The following is a 13672-nucleotide window of genomic DNA, read 5'->3' as shown; positions in this document are numbered from 1 at the left end:
AATCTTATTGAAAACTTTACATAAACTTTTCATTAAAAGTGGTTGCTTGAATGTCCGTTGCTGAGGCCAGTGGGAACATAGCTTCACAGGAAGATCAATCACTCAAAAAAATAAATGAAGATCCTATTTATGTCCACTGATTGGTTATTTGACCAGATAAATTCGAATATAGTTTGCAAGCTGCTCTCACACACATTGTTTCAAAAAACAAAACAAAAAACTCATAAAACTTTACAGAAAAGAAAATAATTCAATTGAAGAAAATGTTTTAAAAAACAAAATGTTAATGATAACAGTATTTTTAAAAAAACAAAATGAACAGTATATTTATTGAAATAAAAAAATACAAATGGGAAAATCTTCTCTAGAGAATCTGTTGCTCTGTCAATCATTCAGCTCTCTCTTTCTTAACCCCTTCACGGCTGAATTTATTTCCAGATATGATTTTTATTGCTTTCATGTAGATGCTAACTTGAGGTAATTTTAAAAGCCACAGTGATTTGAAGCATATTTCCGTCACAAGCCTTCATGCTGTTTATTGGGAAAGTCTGATAGGTGTTGATTTCTGCTTTATTGTTGCGCTGTATGTGGAGGAAATCATTAACAACATCCTGTTACTGAGACTTCATTTAAGTGAATGGAGGAGAAAAGAGTTCCTTTTCCTCCTTTCTTTCCACAAAGCCTGACATAGATACCCTGTTTGGTATTAAGTTGTGAGGTTTGGGTTAAGTACAACACACAGCTTTGCTATACAGTTAATGAAAGACAACAGTTCTAAAAACTAACACAAAAACAGACTTTGGCTGGTTTGCTTTAGCATGTCATAAGTCTGTTTAAGCTCTGGGTTAAAGGATGATTGCATCAACTGAAGTTTTCTGTCATGGTGCAATGATGACTCAGGCACGGCATGTTCTAACTAACCCAAGTATAATTTTGATCCTTAAAGGGACACTATGACAAACTGTCCTAGCAGATATTCTAATGTTGATATGCAGTGGAGTTTGTTTAAAATGAATAAATAGCTAAAACATGTTAGTGCCGTGTCTTTTTGATGGCAAAACATGTGTAACTCTAAGTGTCACAGTGTCCCTTCAAGAGTTCATGCCAGTTCGTTGAGCCCTCTCACTTTTGAATCTGCATTGGTCAATAGGGGGACAAAGGAAGCATGGGAATTCCTGGAAGAATGGTGAGTCCACGTGGCTGCTGCACTCAGATGTTAGCAGAAACAAAACAATATTCAGGACCTAAGCTATTCTAAATAGAGCTTTTATTTTGGCAAATACATCTGGTCCATTTTCCTAGTATTTGCAGACAGAGAACATGGGGCCTTACATTCAGCAAATATTTTTCACAATTTGGAATTGTTTTGAAGGCAAAATGTTTAGTTTTCCCGTTAATGCCAATTAAACGACCTGATATTCATTACAGAGAGATGCAGTTTGATTAAGCTCATATTTTTAAATGTAGTCTTATTAGGAGCTAATATAGTATTGTCGATTAAGAAAACTAACAATGCTACTATGCTTAACACAGTAAAAGCGTGTCTGGAGTTGTCAGTTTGTAAATATTTTTATAATATCTGTAACAAAAACATCCAAACATATGTGCAGTATTTGATTGTTATCTGAAAGTATCACTTCCAGTTGTCTAAAACGTCTGTTTTTCCAGGGTTTGGTTCTATTCTTTACAGTAAAGTTCTCCACCTCTCTTAAGCTTTGTTCACCCTGAACGCGATTGGCAAGGGGCTTCAATTTCAGTGTTAAGTTAATTAACAGACACAATCTGAGGTCCTGCAATGCATTTTGAGCTTGAAGCACTGCGTTTCGCGTCCAGAGTTCAAATATCTGAACTTTGGCAAAGAATTTGTCAACTCGCCTCAACCAATCAGGAAGTCATCTTTGGGGTGTGTAATCAATGGGTGGAGTCCAACACCAACTTGGAGGAGAATCTGATCGTCCCCTCCTGAACTTTATGATATTTTTCTTATTTGTATAGAGACAATGATAAAAAGGTCCTCTAATTTTATTTTCAACTCCTCGGACTAATGCGGGACAGCAAGTCATGAAACTGGGTCACAGAGAGACAGAAGTACCGCTGAAAGTGCCATCATTCAGATTCAGCTTCTGCAGTAGATGGTGAAGTTCACCGTACTGGAAGAATCTCTGAATGATGTCATGGATCCAGACATGGAGACGTGATTACGGATATTTTTGTAGAGTTCTTTAAAATAAATAAACGTGATCTTTCATCATCATTGTAAAAAAAGATAAACAGTCAATGCTTCCATGTAGCAATGAGGCTAAAAACGTTTGACGGTTCCTCCTCCCACATGCGTCCGGAGGATCAAGTGCATGAACGCACTTCTTGACAAGCAACCCGCATCGAATTTGAAGTGTGAATTGTGTTCCTGAGAATGTAACATTTGAGGAACATCAAAGTTAGATGGAATAGATTCAGTGTTTTTTTTTTCATGCTACAACGTATATAATTAGTTAATATTGAAATACATTTTATTATTAGCCATTCAGGAATGTTAACAAAATAATCTGACATGACTCCAGTTAACTAGGTATTCACAAAATCCCTACGTATAATTGTAGCTCCTATTTACAGGGCACTATACAATTGGTGTGTGTGCAGACTCCAATATCTATTACTACTCAAATAAGGGTTGAAATTTCAATGAAACAATTTATGAATAGATTTTTTTCATCTTAACTTTTCAGTATCCCTGACAGAACTTAAGGTTTTGACCACAGCAGACTGCTGAGAAAGAGATTCTTCAACTCCTCCATATGAGATTTTGTCTTTAAGAGATGCCTTTAGTTCCCTGACTTATTTTTGTACTTGTTAAGATGCTTAAGTTACACCAATGGCAGCACATTTTAATATACCATAAAACATGTACATTACTTAGGGAAGATTTTCCAATATTTACAGATCAATTGTCCTAAAGGCGAATTCCAATGGGGAGTTTGGTCATTTTCTGATTAAGACCAAACAGTTTTTATGTTTTCAAATAAAAGATCAAACATGTAGACAAAAAAATAGGTCCAAAGCAACAGCGGATGTGACTTACAAACTTAACGGTGAGTTCAGAGATACTCACTGTCTCAAAGGAACTTTAGATGTTATTTTAAACAATCAATAACCATTAGGCATTAATCTTCAAACTTCTGAGTTTTTTAAATACATGAACGACTTCATTAATTTGCCATGTGTCATGAAGAAGCGTTTAAACGTTTCCAACTGGAAAGCCTTCATATATTCAAATACACAACAGGACGTGTAGCAGTTTTATCCAGTTCTGCTTAACCTCCACATTTATTCCCCAATACTTTACCAACATCCCATCACTTGTCCTGAGGATGCTGCATGCCCCAAACCCTCTCCATGGCTAACACTGGTTCCTCTCTTGTGTCTCTTTCTCCTCCCTTCACACCTCTTGCATGCCACTGTGTCTGCTGTGACTGATCCCAGGGCTTAAAAGGACAAGCAGGGGAGAAGGTAAGTTTAGAAGCTTATACTATTTGCAGGATCACATAAAAATGTCATGTAGTACATGTCAACAGCATTTTTATTCTGTTCATCCTGGTTTTCTTTGTGACAAAGGTCCCTTTAGTTCAGCTTTATAAACATGCAAAGCATCAAAACACACAAAGCAGTGTTGGATGTTGTGCACTGCATTGTGAGCACACTGTGTACAGGTAGTCCATGATTTATGTCGCAGGCTTGGACCTGTATTTTTAAACAGCACTTGGGTCATACTCTAAATGGTTTCCCACCCTGGTTGGATTACCTGAACCCTTTAGTCTGTGGAAACACAATAGCAACTATTTGTCACATAAGGATCTGAAAGCTCTAATTTAAGACTCCCCAAAGAAAGTGGAGACACATTTATTGGAGAGGCTCCTGACGATGAATACTTGCAGAACTGTCTCAAATGAACACGGTTACAGTTATGGATTTGATCATGTTGTTGTTAGTGGTGTGTGGCCCCAAAGCAACATCTTAGTTCTTTGACATGTTAGAAGGAGCATTGATATGATTTGCAGACAGTTTTTTTAAAATAAAAATCTGTCCCGTGTGTCTCATGGGGACCATGGGGCCAGAATGCACAGAAGAAGTTTGACTTTAGGTTTCGCCACAGTCTGTTTAACCCCTTGTGCTATCTTAGATGACTCCACCTTTACATTGACGTGTTCTCCCTACCATGACAAAGGTGGATAAAGGTGGAAAGATTTCATGTAATCCATGGACACCAGTGAAGATCACAAATCATTGAAGAAAAAAGGTTCAGAGCACTGTCTAGTGGGTCTAGATGACCCACCTCCCAATGGTAAAGTGCCTAGGATAGCATAAGGGTTAAGCAATCTGCCATGGCTTAACTATCTTCAAATATTACTACTAACGTTTTTGAAACATTACTCTATGACATACAGTTACTTGCAAAAGTGAAATGACGGTAAAATTAGCTGAAAGTCCCACTCCAATCATCTTTGGATCTGTCGTTCCCAGTAGTCTTTAAATTATGAATATATCATTTTTAGGCAAAATCAAAAACCTGTGTGGTCATTTAGGGTAGAGGTTATTAACCTTTTTGACTCTGGTGCCCAATCTTTCTAGTACAAAGTGATTCGAGGCCCATTCCAATATTAACATGCTAATTTATGTTGACCTATGTCTTGTTTGATTTGTATTTGATAATCAAGTCCTTTTATGGTTTATCATCGGACAACGTTTGCCCAAAGTCAACACACTAAGCCCTGCCTAACTGCCTCTGTTGCACAAAGCCAACATTGATAAAATCAGGGTTGTATTTGTAAATAAATTTAACCTTTCAAAAGGGACTCGCACAAATTTTTTCTTCATTTTTCTTGTTTTAAAAACTTCTCCATGACTTCTGCGACTGACTTCATTTTCTCCTGTGTAGCAGTTTTAAGATTGTCGAATGCGACAGAATGAATCCACCACACCTGGAATCAAGATCTTCAGTTTATTCTAAGTAGTATCAGAGCACAATTACCAGACAGGCACATCGACGACACTCTCTGCTGCTCTCTGCAGTGAGTCAGAGGAAAGGAAAAAAAATCTTCACTTTTTAACACAAATATAGTGAACATTGTGGCAATCAGTCTGCGGTAAGATTCCTAGACAAGGTAATAATATGTTTAAGTTACTTTTTCACAAAGTTTGGACCAAAATAGATTGTCTTAACGTTATTAACAGAGAGACCATTTTAGTTCTACTGGTACTTTAGTAGTCTTAGCATCAATCAGATCTCCTGGTGTTTGCTCATGAAACTTCAGCAGCGCAGAACGTGGAGAGTCAGCAATTAGTGGCGTGTACCCCCCACTTCAACCCGCTACAGTGGCTCGATAGGAACTAAGACGTCATAACAGCAAGAAACCTGGGTTAAAAAAAGCATATAAAAAAACAAGTGGGGAAGGTTTTGAGAATTTTTACTTGGATGATAACATTTTTTTGACTCAGGTACACTGCATTTTGCCGCATGCTACAACACCTGACTGACTCCTCACTGCCACCAAGTGGTAGGAAGCTGCATTCAGGTTTTAAGCTAAATTTTCTTTATGAATATCCTCCATCATGTGAAAAACGCTATAAGAACATGTAAAAAAATATATATATATTCATCAGAGTTGAAGCAGAAAGAATGCTGCTCCATATTTACTTATATTTACAATAAGTCTTTCTTAATTTTCTTATGGGATTAATTATAGAAAACTTTTTAGTGTCTCAGTTTTAAGTCATTTTGACAAATTCTCAACTCCTACACTGCAGTCTGTCTCTAAATGTTTGGTGCGAGCCATCAAACAAATATATATGCCAAAAATGAACCTAATGTTCATCACATAACAGTCAAATTCAGAATTTCTGAGCATTACAGAAAATGAACAATAAGTTCCTGCATGGACCAAGACCTGTTTGAGATTTGTTGGTCATATATAGGACTTCAGTCAACCGTATGCCCTGCAAATGACTGAAAAACCATTCAGGGTATACTTTACCTTTGCCTGACTGTGGGATAGCATCCCTGTGACCTCAGAAGAGTTAAGTAAATGGATGGATGGATTATTGCCGTATAGTTTCATATAATTTATAATAATAAATAATGGCTTGTGGCCTCTTACAAATGACTGGTTAGTTAAAACAAAATCAGTTTTATCTTTCAGCTCCATCTGCTGCCTTAATTATAGCACAGCACAGAGATAAGGATGTGCTGAGTCTCAGAGTGGTTGCTTTGGTTGACAGGACAAAGGGATGCAGAAACTGTAAACGGTCTGGTTGGCTGTAAGAGGCCTATGAGTCAAATATCCTAAAGGTAACCACAATGAAAACATGAAACAGAGGTTTTCCAGAGCTTTCTACTCCCCAACACCTCTGTGAGTCTTGTTGGAAAGGGTTTAGGCCCAGACGCTGGCCAACTGAGCTGTAACAGATATGTGAAGGCTTCACAGGACATATCGAGAAAACAACACTCAGCCGAAAACTTCGAGGCTAGTTTAGTTGAAAAGGAAAAGAGATCTAGTTTGTCTGCTCTCATTTGGTGGTCTTCTGTTTACATCAAGTGACCTTGGCCATATTGAAGAGCTTTCTTTACCTTTTACTTGTAACCTTGACCTCTCGCCTGTTGTTGAGTCAAAGTAATCAAATCTCCATGAATGTATCGGCAGATGTTCACTTGTCTGATTCACTGAAGCAGCTAAAAAAACCAAGGAAGCATTTGAAAAATGGCCTGGGTATCACAGCTGCTCTTATCACATTCCTGTGATGAAATGTCTAATGTTGCGGTTTTGTGTTTTGATTAGTCTGGCAGGCTGGGACTTCTCCTGGATGTGAGAGTCACAGCTTCAATTTAGTTCTCATTAAGCTCCTATATAAGGTGTGGCTTTCTCGTGTTCAATGTCTAAGCGTCTTTGAACCTTCGTTGCTTTTGGTTCTGTTCACTCGGGTTTTAAAACATTTAGTAATTCAGGGACCTGTGTCATGGCCTTCCTGCTCCTGGATTTCATCGTTTGGTATTTAAACATATTTCTGGATACATTCTTTGTGTCATATGGATATCTGGTCCTGTCAGACAGATCCTGGTTTTAGGTTTCCTCTTCGGAGCAGAGGAGCTGATTGGAGAGGCGGCTGGAAACCCGAGTCGGGTCTGTTTGGGTTTTCTGGTTTATGCCATTTGAAGAAAGGACCAGACGGGTTGCCATGGTGGAAATGAAGCGCTCTTTGCCAAAAACAAAATCCCAGAGACACTTTTCTGTTTAGACCACAGCACGGATGACAGTAGGAATGAACTGTGAAGAAGTGCATGCAACCCTGCCATAAGATCTGAAAACTGATACATCCAGCATTCAACCCACAGAGGACAAAAGTTAGATTGTGCAAGTTAAAAAAATCAACTCACTTTTCATAAATAGAATCATGAGTTGCTCTTCTACAAAGACCTAAACACCAACTAATCTCAGCTGGAGACATGTTGCCTAAAAGCAGTGTTGATCTTCAAAAATGGTGTGTGGTCATGAAGAAATGAAGTGCAGCAAAACGCAGATTATTATCAAAAAGTTGATTATTCTGTTTTTCCAATTTAGTGAAATGTCTAAAAAACCTAGCTTGTTAACCTGGGCTCAGCGAGTGACTCCTGCAGTTAGTTTACTGCTCGCTGGTCTCTAAGATGAGCCAGCTGAAGGCTCGTAAAGTTCTGAAGATTCACACTCGAGCATGTTGGTGTGCTGAGGTGATGTGTCAGGTGTTCATTTGTGGCATGACCTCATAAATGTGTGGGTTTAATGTTTGTGGAGAATTTGACGAATGAGCTTGACCATAGGAGGTTTTAATAAACAGTGGGAAAGCATGTGTTTCTTTAGCTGATACTTTGATAGCACATCTTGTCCTTTTAACTAAAATCAATACAGATATTATCTTGTCATTTCAATGATTTCTCCTACTTCTCCATTCTGATATGAGTATGTTTTTAGATTAAATGAGTTTGCTCAAACCATATTATTTTTCACAAAAGCAGAACATTCATTTATTCATCTTCTAAACGCGTTTTGTCCCTATTGGGATCATGGGGTTGCTGGAGCCTATCCCGGCCAATTGTGGGCAAAGGGAGGAGACATCCTGGACAGGTCGCCAGTCCGTCACAGAGCCACAATCACACACCCATGCACACTCACATTCACACCTAGGGACAATTTACAGTTACTAATGAACCTATGAACCATGAACCAGAACTTGTAGTTTTACTCATACTTGCAGGTTTTTGTGCCAATGTTAAAACAATTAAAAAAAGGTTGACAGTAAGTTTTTTATATTAAGATAAATGTATATACATATATATATATATATATATATATATATATACATCAGCCAACTTTTTAAAAGTTGTAATTGCAGAAGTCTTTGGCACAAGTAATGTGTACCAAAGTTTCAATAAAGATGTGAAGAGAGTAAAAAGAGAACACAAATGGTAACAGAGAGAAAGCACACTCTACTGGCAAAGTGAGCTATGATTTGACCTCTTGACATTATTTTGTAATAGCTATAAAAGCAAGATATTTAGGTTTTATTGAATAAACTGAGAAAAAAGAAGATTCACTACTATGCTCAAGTCTGAAGTGAATAGCTTGATAACCAATTAGTGTTGATTTAAAAGGACATTTTTTTTTATCATTTGTTCAACATTCAGCTGTTACAGTGACATTAAATCTTTGGCAATTGCTGTATTTATAACTTTATAATATGTAAAGTCTTACCTATCAATCAACCCATAAAAACTGCTTTGAAGAATGAATGAAACTAGAACTCAGAATCCCGATTTACATCAACCTGCTAACTTTGCATTCTCCATAGCTTGAATTCCCAGCTGGCCAGCATGTTTGCAGTTTACTCATTTGCTGCAAGTTTGACCTCTAACCCCTTCAGATTGTCTGCAGGTTGCCTCAGTGTAAAACCCCCAACAGCTGATTGAAACCAGCACTCATGTCTCTCAAAAGAATATGACTTTGCTACAGTTGCTTACCAACAGGCCAATGCACTGCTGGTATCATGGTTTTCCTTCAGATTTCTCCAAAGGTGATGGAGAAACATGAAAGCGAAAATATGACATCTAGTTTCAAGTGTTTTTAGTAATTTCCGCTCATCTTTTTTTATTTTTAGGGAGCCCCAGGTGAGCCAGGTCTATCGATTATTGGACCCAGAGGACCTCCTGTAAGTGTCTTTGTATGAGGAACTCCTTATGAACTTTTGTAGTGGACTTGGAAGAAAAAACAATTTTTTTTCTTTTTTCTAAAATATGCATTATTCAGGTTAAGGGCTGTCCATCATTACTTTGGTGGTGATCTGATTTAATTTATGAATCAAGATCAATAATTCACAAAGCAAACCATAATTCTAACTATTTAATCCAAATATAATATTCTGTAATCTATACTTATTATATTTTTATTCTTGTTATTATGTTTGATTATATTGTATATATTTATTCAAATTGTAGTCTATGTTTAAAGCAAATGAGTTTGTTTTTCAGAATTTATTTCAGTAAAATAAACCTCAGTCTGATTTTTTAATCAACAAAATACTTTGGAGAATCATTTACTTCAGTAACACATTAGTTTAGTGTATATACTTAAAATCCAACAATATTCTTCATTTTAGAGCAATGATTACATTGCCTGAATATATATGATATTTATAAAGATAGCAAACCAGCAAAACATCACAAATATTCATCCTCAAATTTTCGCGAAGTTTTAAGTATTAAGATACTCGGTACAGCTCTATTCCCATTCGGTTAACGCTGGTCAAAACGTCTTTGAAGACAAGAGGCCTGATGTAACAAAGATGACTGTGAAGTAAACACAAATAGACTTCAAGAGAACAGCGACAAAGATTTGGTGATTTACACTTTTTATAAAAATTAGGTAAAGTTTTGTGCTTTAACGCTCCTGACTGAAACACTTGAAAGGTGGAGTATTTTGTATAATTATTGTTGCACTCCTAATTTTGAACATACATTGATAGATAACATATCCATTAAGCAAAGGTAGAAAAAAAAACCAAAAAAAAAAACAATTTAGCAGCCAGCTTAAGCCAAGCACACATCTGTTTTAGTAATTGATGATTATTGTGATCTATGTGCCTGAACTCCCTGCATGGTTACGGGCAGTTATAATGAAAAACAAGCTGCTGAGAAACTCTGCACAGTAGGAGCCAAGACCTGATGTCAGAGAAGCAGTCAGTTAGAAAGCCCTGGAAGCCGTTCACCTCAGCATGTCGGACCGGCATCGGAGGCTCCAGTCATCATTCTGAGATGGAACCAGGAGCTTTTTTTCAACACTGGCATGAAAAAAAGAAAAATAGTGACAGCTATGACGAGCTCAGGTTGTGGCGTCTTTATTACATGATCACTTTATTACAGGTTAAATCCCAGATGTGTGGATGTTTACCACAAAGGTTTAAAGCTGGTTTGTGAAATATTCAAGATAATGTAGAGAAACTCATTCACCTTTTTTGTTCTGGTACATCTTTGTTTGATCACAACTCGTCGTTTTTCATCCACCAACCGTGCTTAGACTCACTTAGACATACGTATTATTAGAGAGCGTGTTCTCCTCATGTCCAAATCAGTTTCATTTGTTACCTAGTGTGTTGCTGAAGGAGAACACTGATCTGATTTCACTGCTCTGGCTTCAGCACATCTCTCTGCCAGACTCTAGGAGGTTAAATGCTGTTTTTCTTTTTCTCTTCAGGGACAACCTGGCACTAGAGGGTTTCCAGGCTTTCCAGTAAGTCACGGCCATGCTGAGTACAACTCAAGTAAATGATCGAAGGCTGATTTATGTACCATCTGGGTATTTTACACCAGCAAACAAACAAGTCACATTTGATCTCTTTACATGTAATGAGGCATTTTAGCAACAGTCAATCATCATTGATGAATAAATCAGCTAGGTTTAAACACCGTCTTTCTTAATTAATCATTGTTTAATATAGTGTGTTTGAGAACATATATCTATTATGTCTTAGTATCTCAACATTTAAGTCTACTGTAAAAATAAGTTTTTTTTCCTGATGTCAATTTAAAAACTTAATTTGTTTATTCATTTACTGAACCTTATTTACCTTAAACTACTACTTCCAATGCACTTAAATGTTCCCAAAGATACGGGATGCTGATTCCTGATCCTTTTTTGTACTAAAGCATCCTCTTCTCAATTTTCTACCCAGGGTCCCATTGGATTGGATGGCAAGCCTGTGAGTTCTCTTACATTACAATCTAAAAGTTTAAAAAAATGCACGAGCACTGCTTCAGTTTGAAGAGAGAAGTGGTAAAAATTAGAAAGTTACAGTAAAAATGACTGACTTCATTGTGGCCCTCGATGTTCTTTCAAACGTCTTGATCTGTATTAAAACTGCAAAGGATTGAAGTGATAGACCTTTCTCTGCAAAGTTTGTTTGATTTCTGACCCATCGACTTCCTTCATTGTTGAACTCTCCATGCAGGGCCAGAACGGGCTGAGGGGGGACACAGTAAGTATTCATAAAACACGTCCTGCATGTTGTGGCACTACAATACCATCACCACCGTGGTAGCACTTGCTTTACAGCAGTCGCTTCTGCTGCTCGTTTGTTTTGTGTCTGGAGGGAATTCAGGAAAACAGAGTGGGTTCTAGCTTTATGCATGAACAGCTGAATGCAGGAGAAAGTTTGACAGATGGGAGCTGTTAGGCACACTCCTGTTTTCAGTCTGTGTTAGTATGACTAAGAAATCAAACGAGCACAGAGGGATTCTAGCCCGTGCTTTTGAAAGCTTGATAACACTACACCCTTTTAACATTAGAATGAGATATTTTAAAAACATTGGACCCTGTATTAGCCAACAGTGGACATTATGATACAGGTAGAGCAGGACTAACTGAACTGCAGGGAATTTATCATTTAAATCTAAGATGTTATCTAAAGACATTTGGATTTTTACACAATAATAAGCCGAATAATTAAATAAAGCAGAATTGATGCAGGTGTATTGTTTTGTCTTCATTTGCCTGGGCTTCTTTGGGTTACAGGTATGATGATGAGGATGATGTGCCATGTCTAAAGATCAGTGTGTTTATTAGGACATACATTAAATGCAAAATGTGCTCTTGATACCTACAGAGCTGGAGTTGTAAAGGATCAGGAAAGCAGAACCATCAGGTCTATGGTCGTGAGGGAAATTCAGGCATAATGGTATCATGACCCTGGCTGTGTCCGAATTCACTCGACATTCCCAGTGTAGTGCACTGAACAGGGTGTTCACCATTTTGTCAGGGTGTCCACCGCCAGGGGTGGCAGTGGCCCAGGCAGTAGAGCAGGTCGTCCAATGACTGAAGGGTCGGTGGCTTGATCCCCGCTCACCCCAGCCGGCTTTCGTTGTGGCCCTGGGCAAGACACTTCACCCTCCCTGCCTCTAGCGCGGCTCCACAGGAGAATTATTCTTGATCTGATACCCTTTTCTTGACATCTTCTCTTTTTTAATGCTATTTTTTTCTGTATTGCAAGTTATTAAAGTTATAAACTGACCAATCAAATGCCTCTATAAAAGTATAGTCTCACGTCAAAGGTTCAAGATGTTTGAATGACAGATTTTGTGTAGTCAAGCGGTGGTCAAGTGCTTTCAAGTGGAAGGGGTGTGGCCTTCCAACAAGCTCACTCCTGATTGGCGAGAGTGGTTGCCATAGAAACAGTAACTCAGACTGACTCGGACCAGTCAATGCCTTTTGATGTATTCTGGCTCAAACATGGTGACGTAGCGAAAAATTGCAACTGACTTGACTTCATTTGATTGGAGCTGGAAGTTAAGCGTTTTCCATGGGTGATGTCAGACTCAATCAGTCCAGTCCATAGTCAATGATCCATCACCGCACAGATTCAAAACAGAGGTTTGAAAACTAATAAATGCTCTTATTTTCTGTTACAATAAAAAAACAGAGTAAATGTTGATGCCAGTAAAGATAATTGTCTGCTTTTCCTTTACAAAGACCTCCAGCTTCATTGAGAATGTAGTGCTTCTGTTTAAATGCTCACAGTTGTTTATTGCTGCTTAGGTCAGTTCGGTTGCAAACCTGAATTTCGTAGGGAGTATGTAGACGCTTGTTTGATTACATTGGGGAGTTTATGCCTTCTGGCCCTGTTTTAAGGAGCTCCATTCCATTCAGTCCAAGTATGTTGTCTGAAGCCAGACGGGGGACTTAAAGTCAAATGTTGATTTATGGGCCCATCATGAGCTTAAATGTTAGGGATTATTGAAATTGGCTTTGAGGACTGATTTGGTAAATGTACAAATATCCTCTTGTGTTCATTACATGGCTTTGAAGCTGTTAAACCTGTAGGGTCACCAGCATGGGGTCTGCTGGAGGTTTCCTACTGGGTCTTTTTCCAGAGTTCATTAATCAAGCAGTGACTGAGCTTTGACAGCTGCCTACACAGGAATCGGCTCGCCTCTAATGGAAAGTCATATGGAGCGTCTGTCTCCAACAGATGACTGCTGCTGTGTCTCCGGAAACAATAACTTCATCAGTTTGATTAACATATTTGCATGTTTTATTTGAAGACGCGGCATTGTAATTTGTGTTATCAACAACTGAGCTTCAATTAAAACCAACCTGTG

The 13672-nt window shown here is 38.0% G+C and overlaps 1 protein-coding gene across 20 annotated transcripts in view; it reads left to right on the top strand.

Moving 5' to 3' along the window:
- LOC101166243 (collagen alpha-1(XIII) chain) overlaps window positions 1–13672 on the top strand; it is a 141625-nt gene that overhangs the window by 79244 nt on the left and 48709 nt on the right. For 16 of the 20 annotated variants that reach the window (XM_023962974.1, XM_023962975.1, XM_023962973.1 and 13 more), the window contains exons 5-10: window positions 1151–1186; window positions 3481–3507; window positions 9181–9231; window positions 10773–10808; window positions 11251–11277; window positions 11527–11553. In XM_023962974.1, the coding sequence (XP_023818742.1) occupies window positions 1151–1186; window positions 3481–3507; window positions 9181–9231; window positions 10773–10808; window positions 11251–11277; window positions 11527–11553 (204 nt within the window). The remainder of the gene's footprint in view (window positions 1–1150; window positions 1187–3480; window positions 3508–9180; window positions 9232–10772; window positions 10809–11250; window positions 11278–11526; window positions 11554–13672) is intronic. The other 4 variants (XM_023962970.1, XM_023962977.1, XM_023962971.1 and 1 more) reach the window with 3 other exon arrangements.

This window comes from Oryzias latipes, chromosome 15, assembly GCF_002234675.1.
Source record: "Oryzias latipes chromosome 15, ASM223467v1".
Classification (NCBI taxonomy): Eukaryota; Metazoa; Chordata; class Actinopteri; order Beloniformes; family Adrianichthyidae; genus Oryzias; species Oryzias latipes.
The sequence above is the reverse complement of the archived record's forward strand: the minus strand, read 5'-3'. Positions and strand labels throughout refer to the sequence as shown.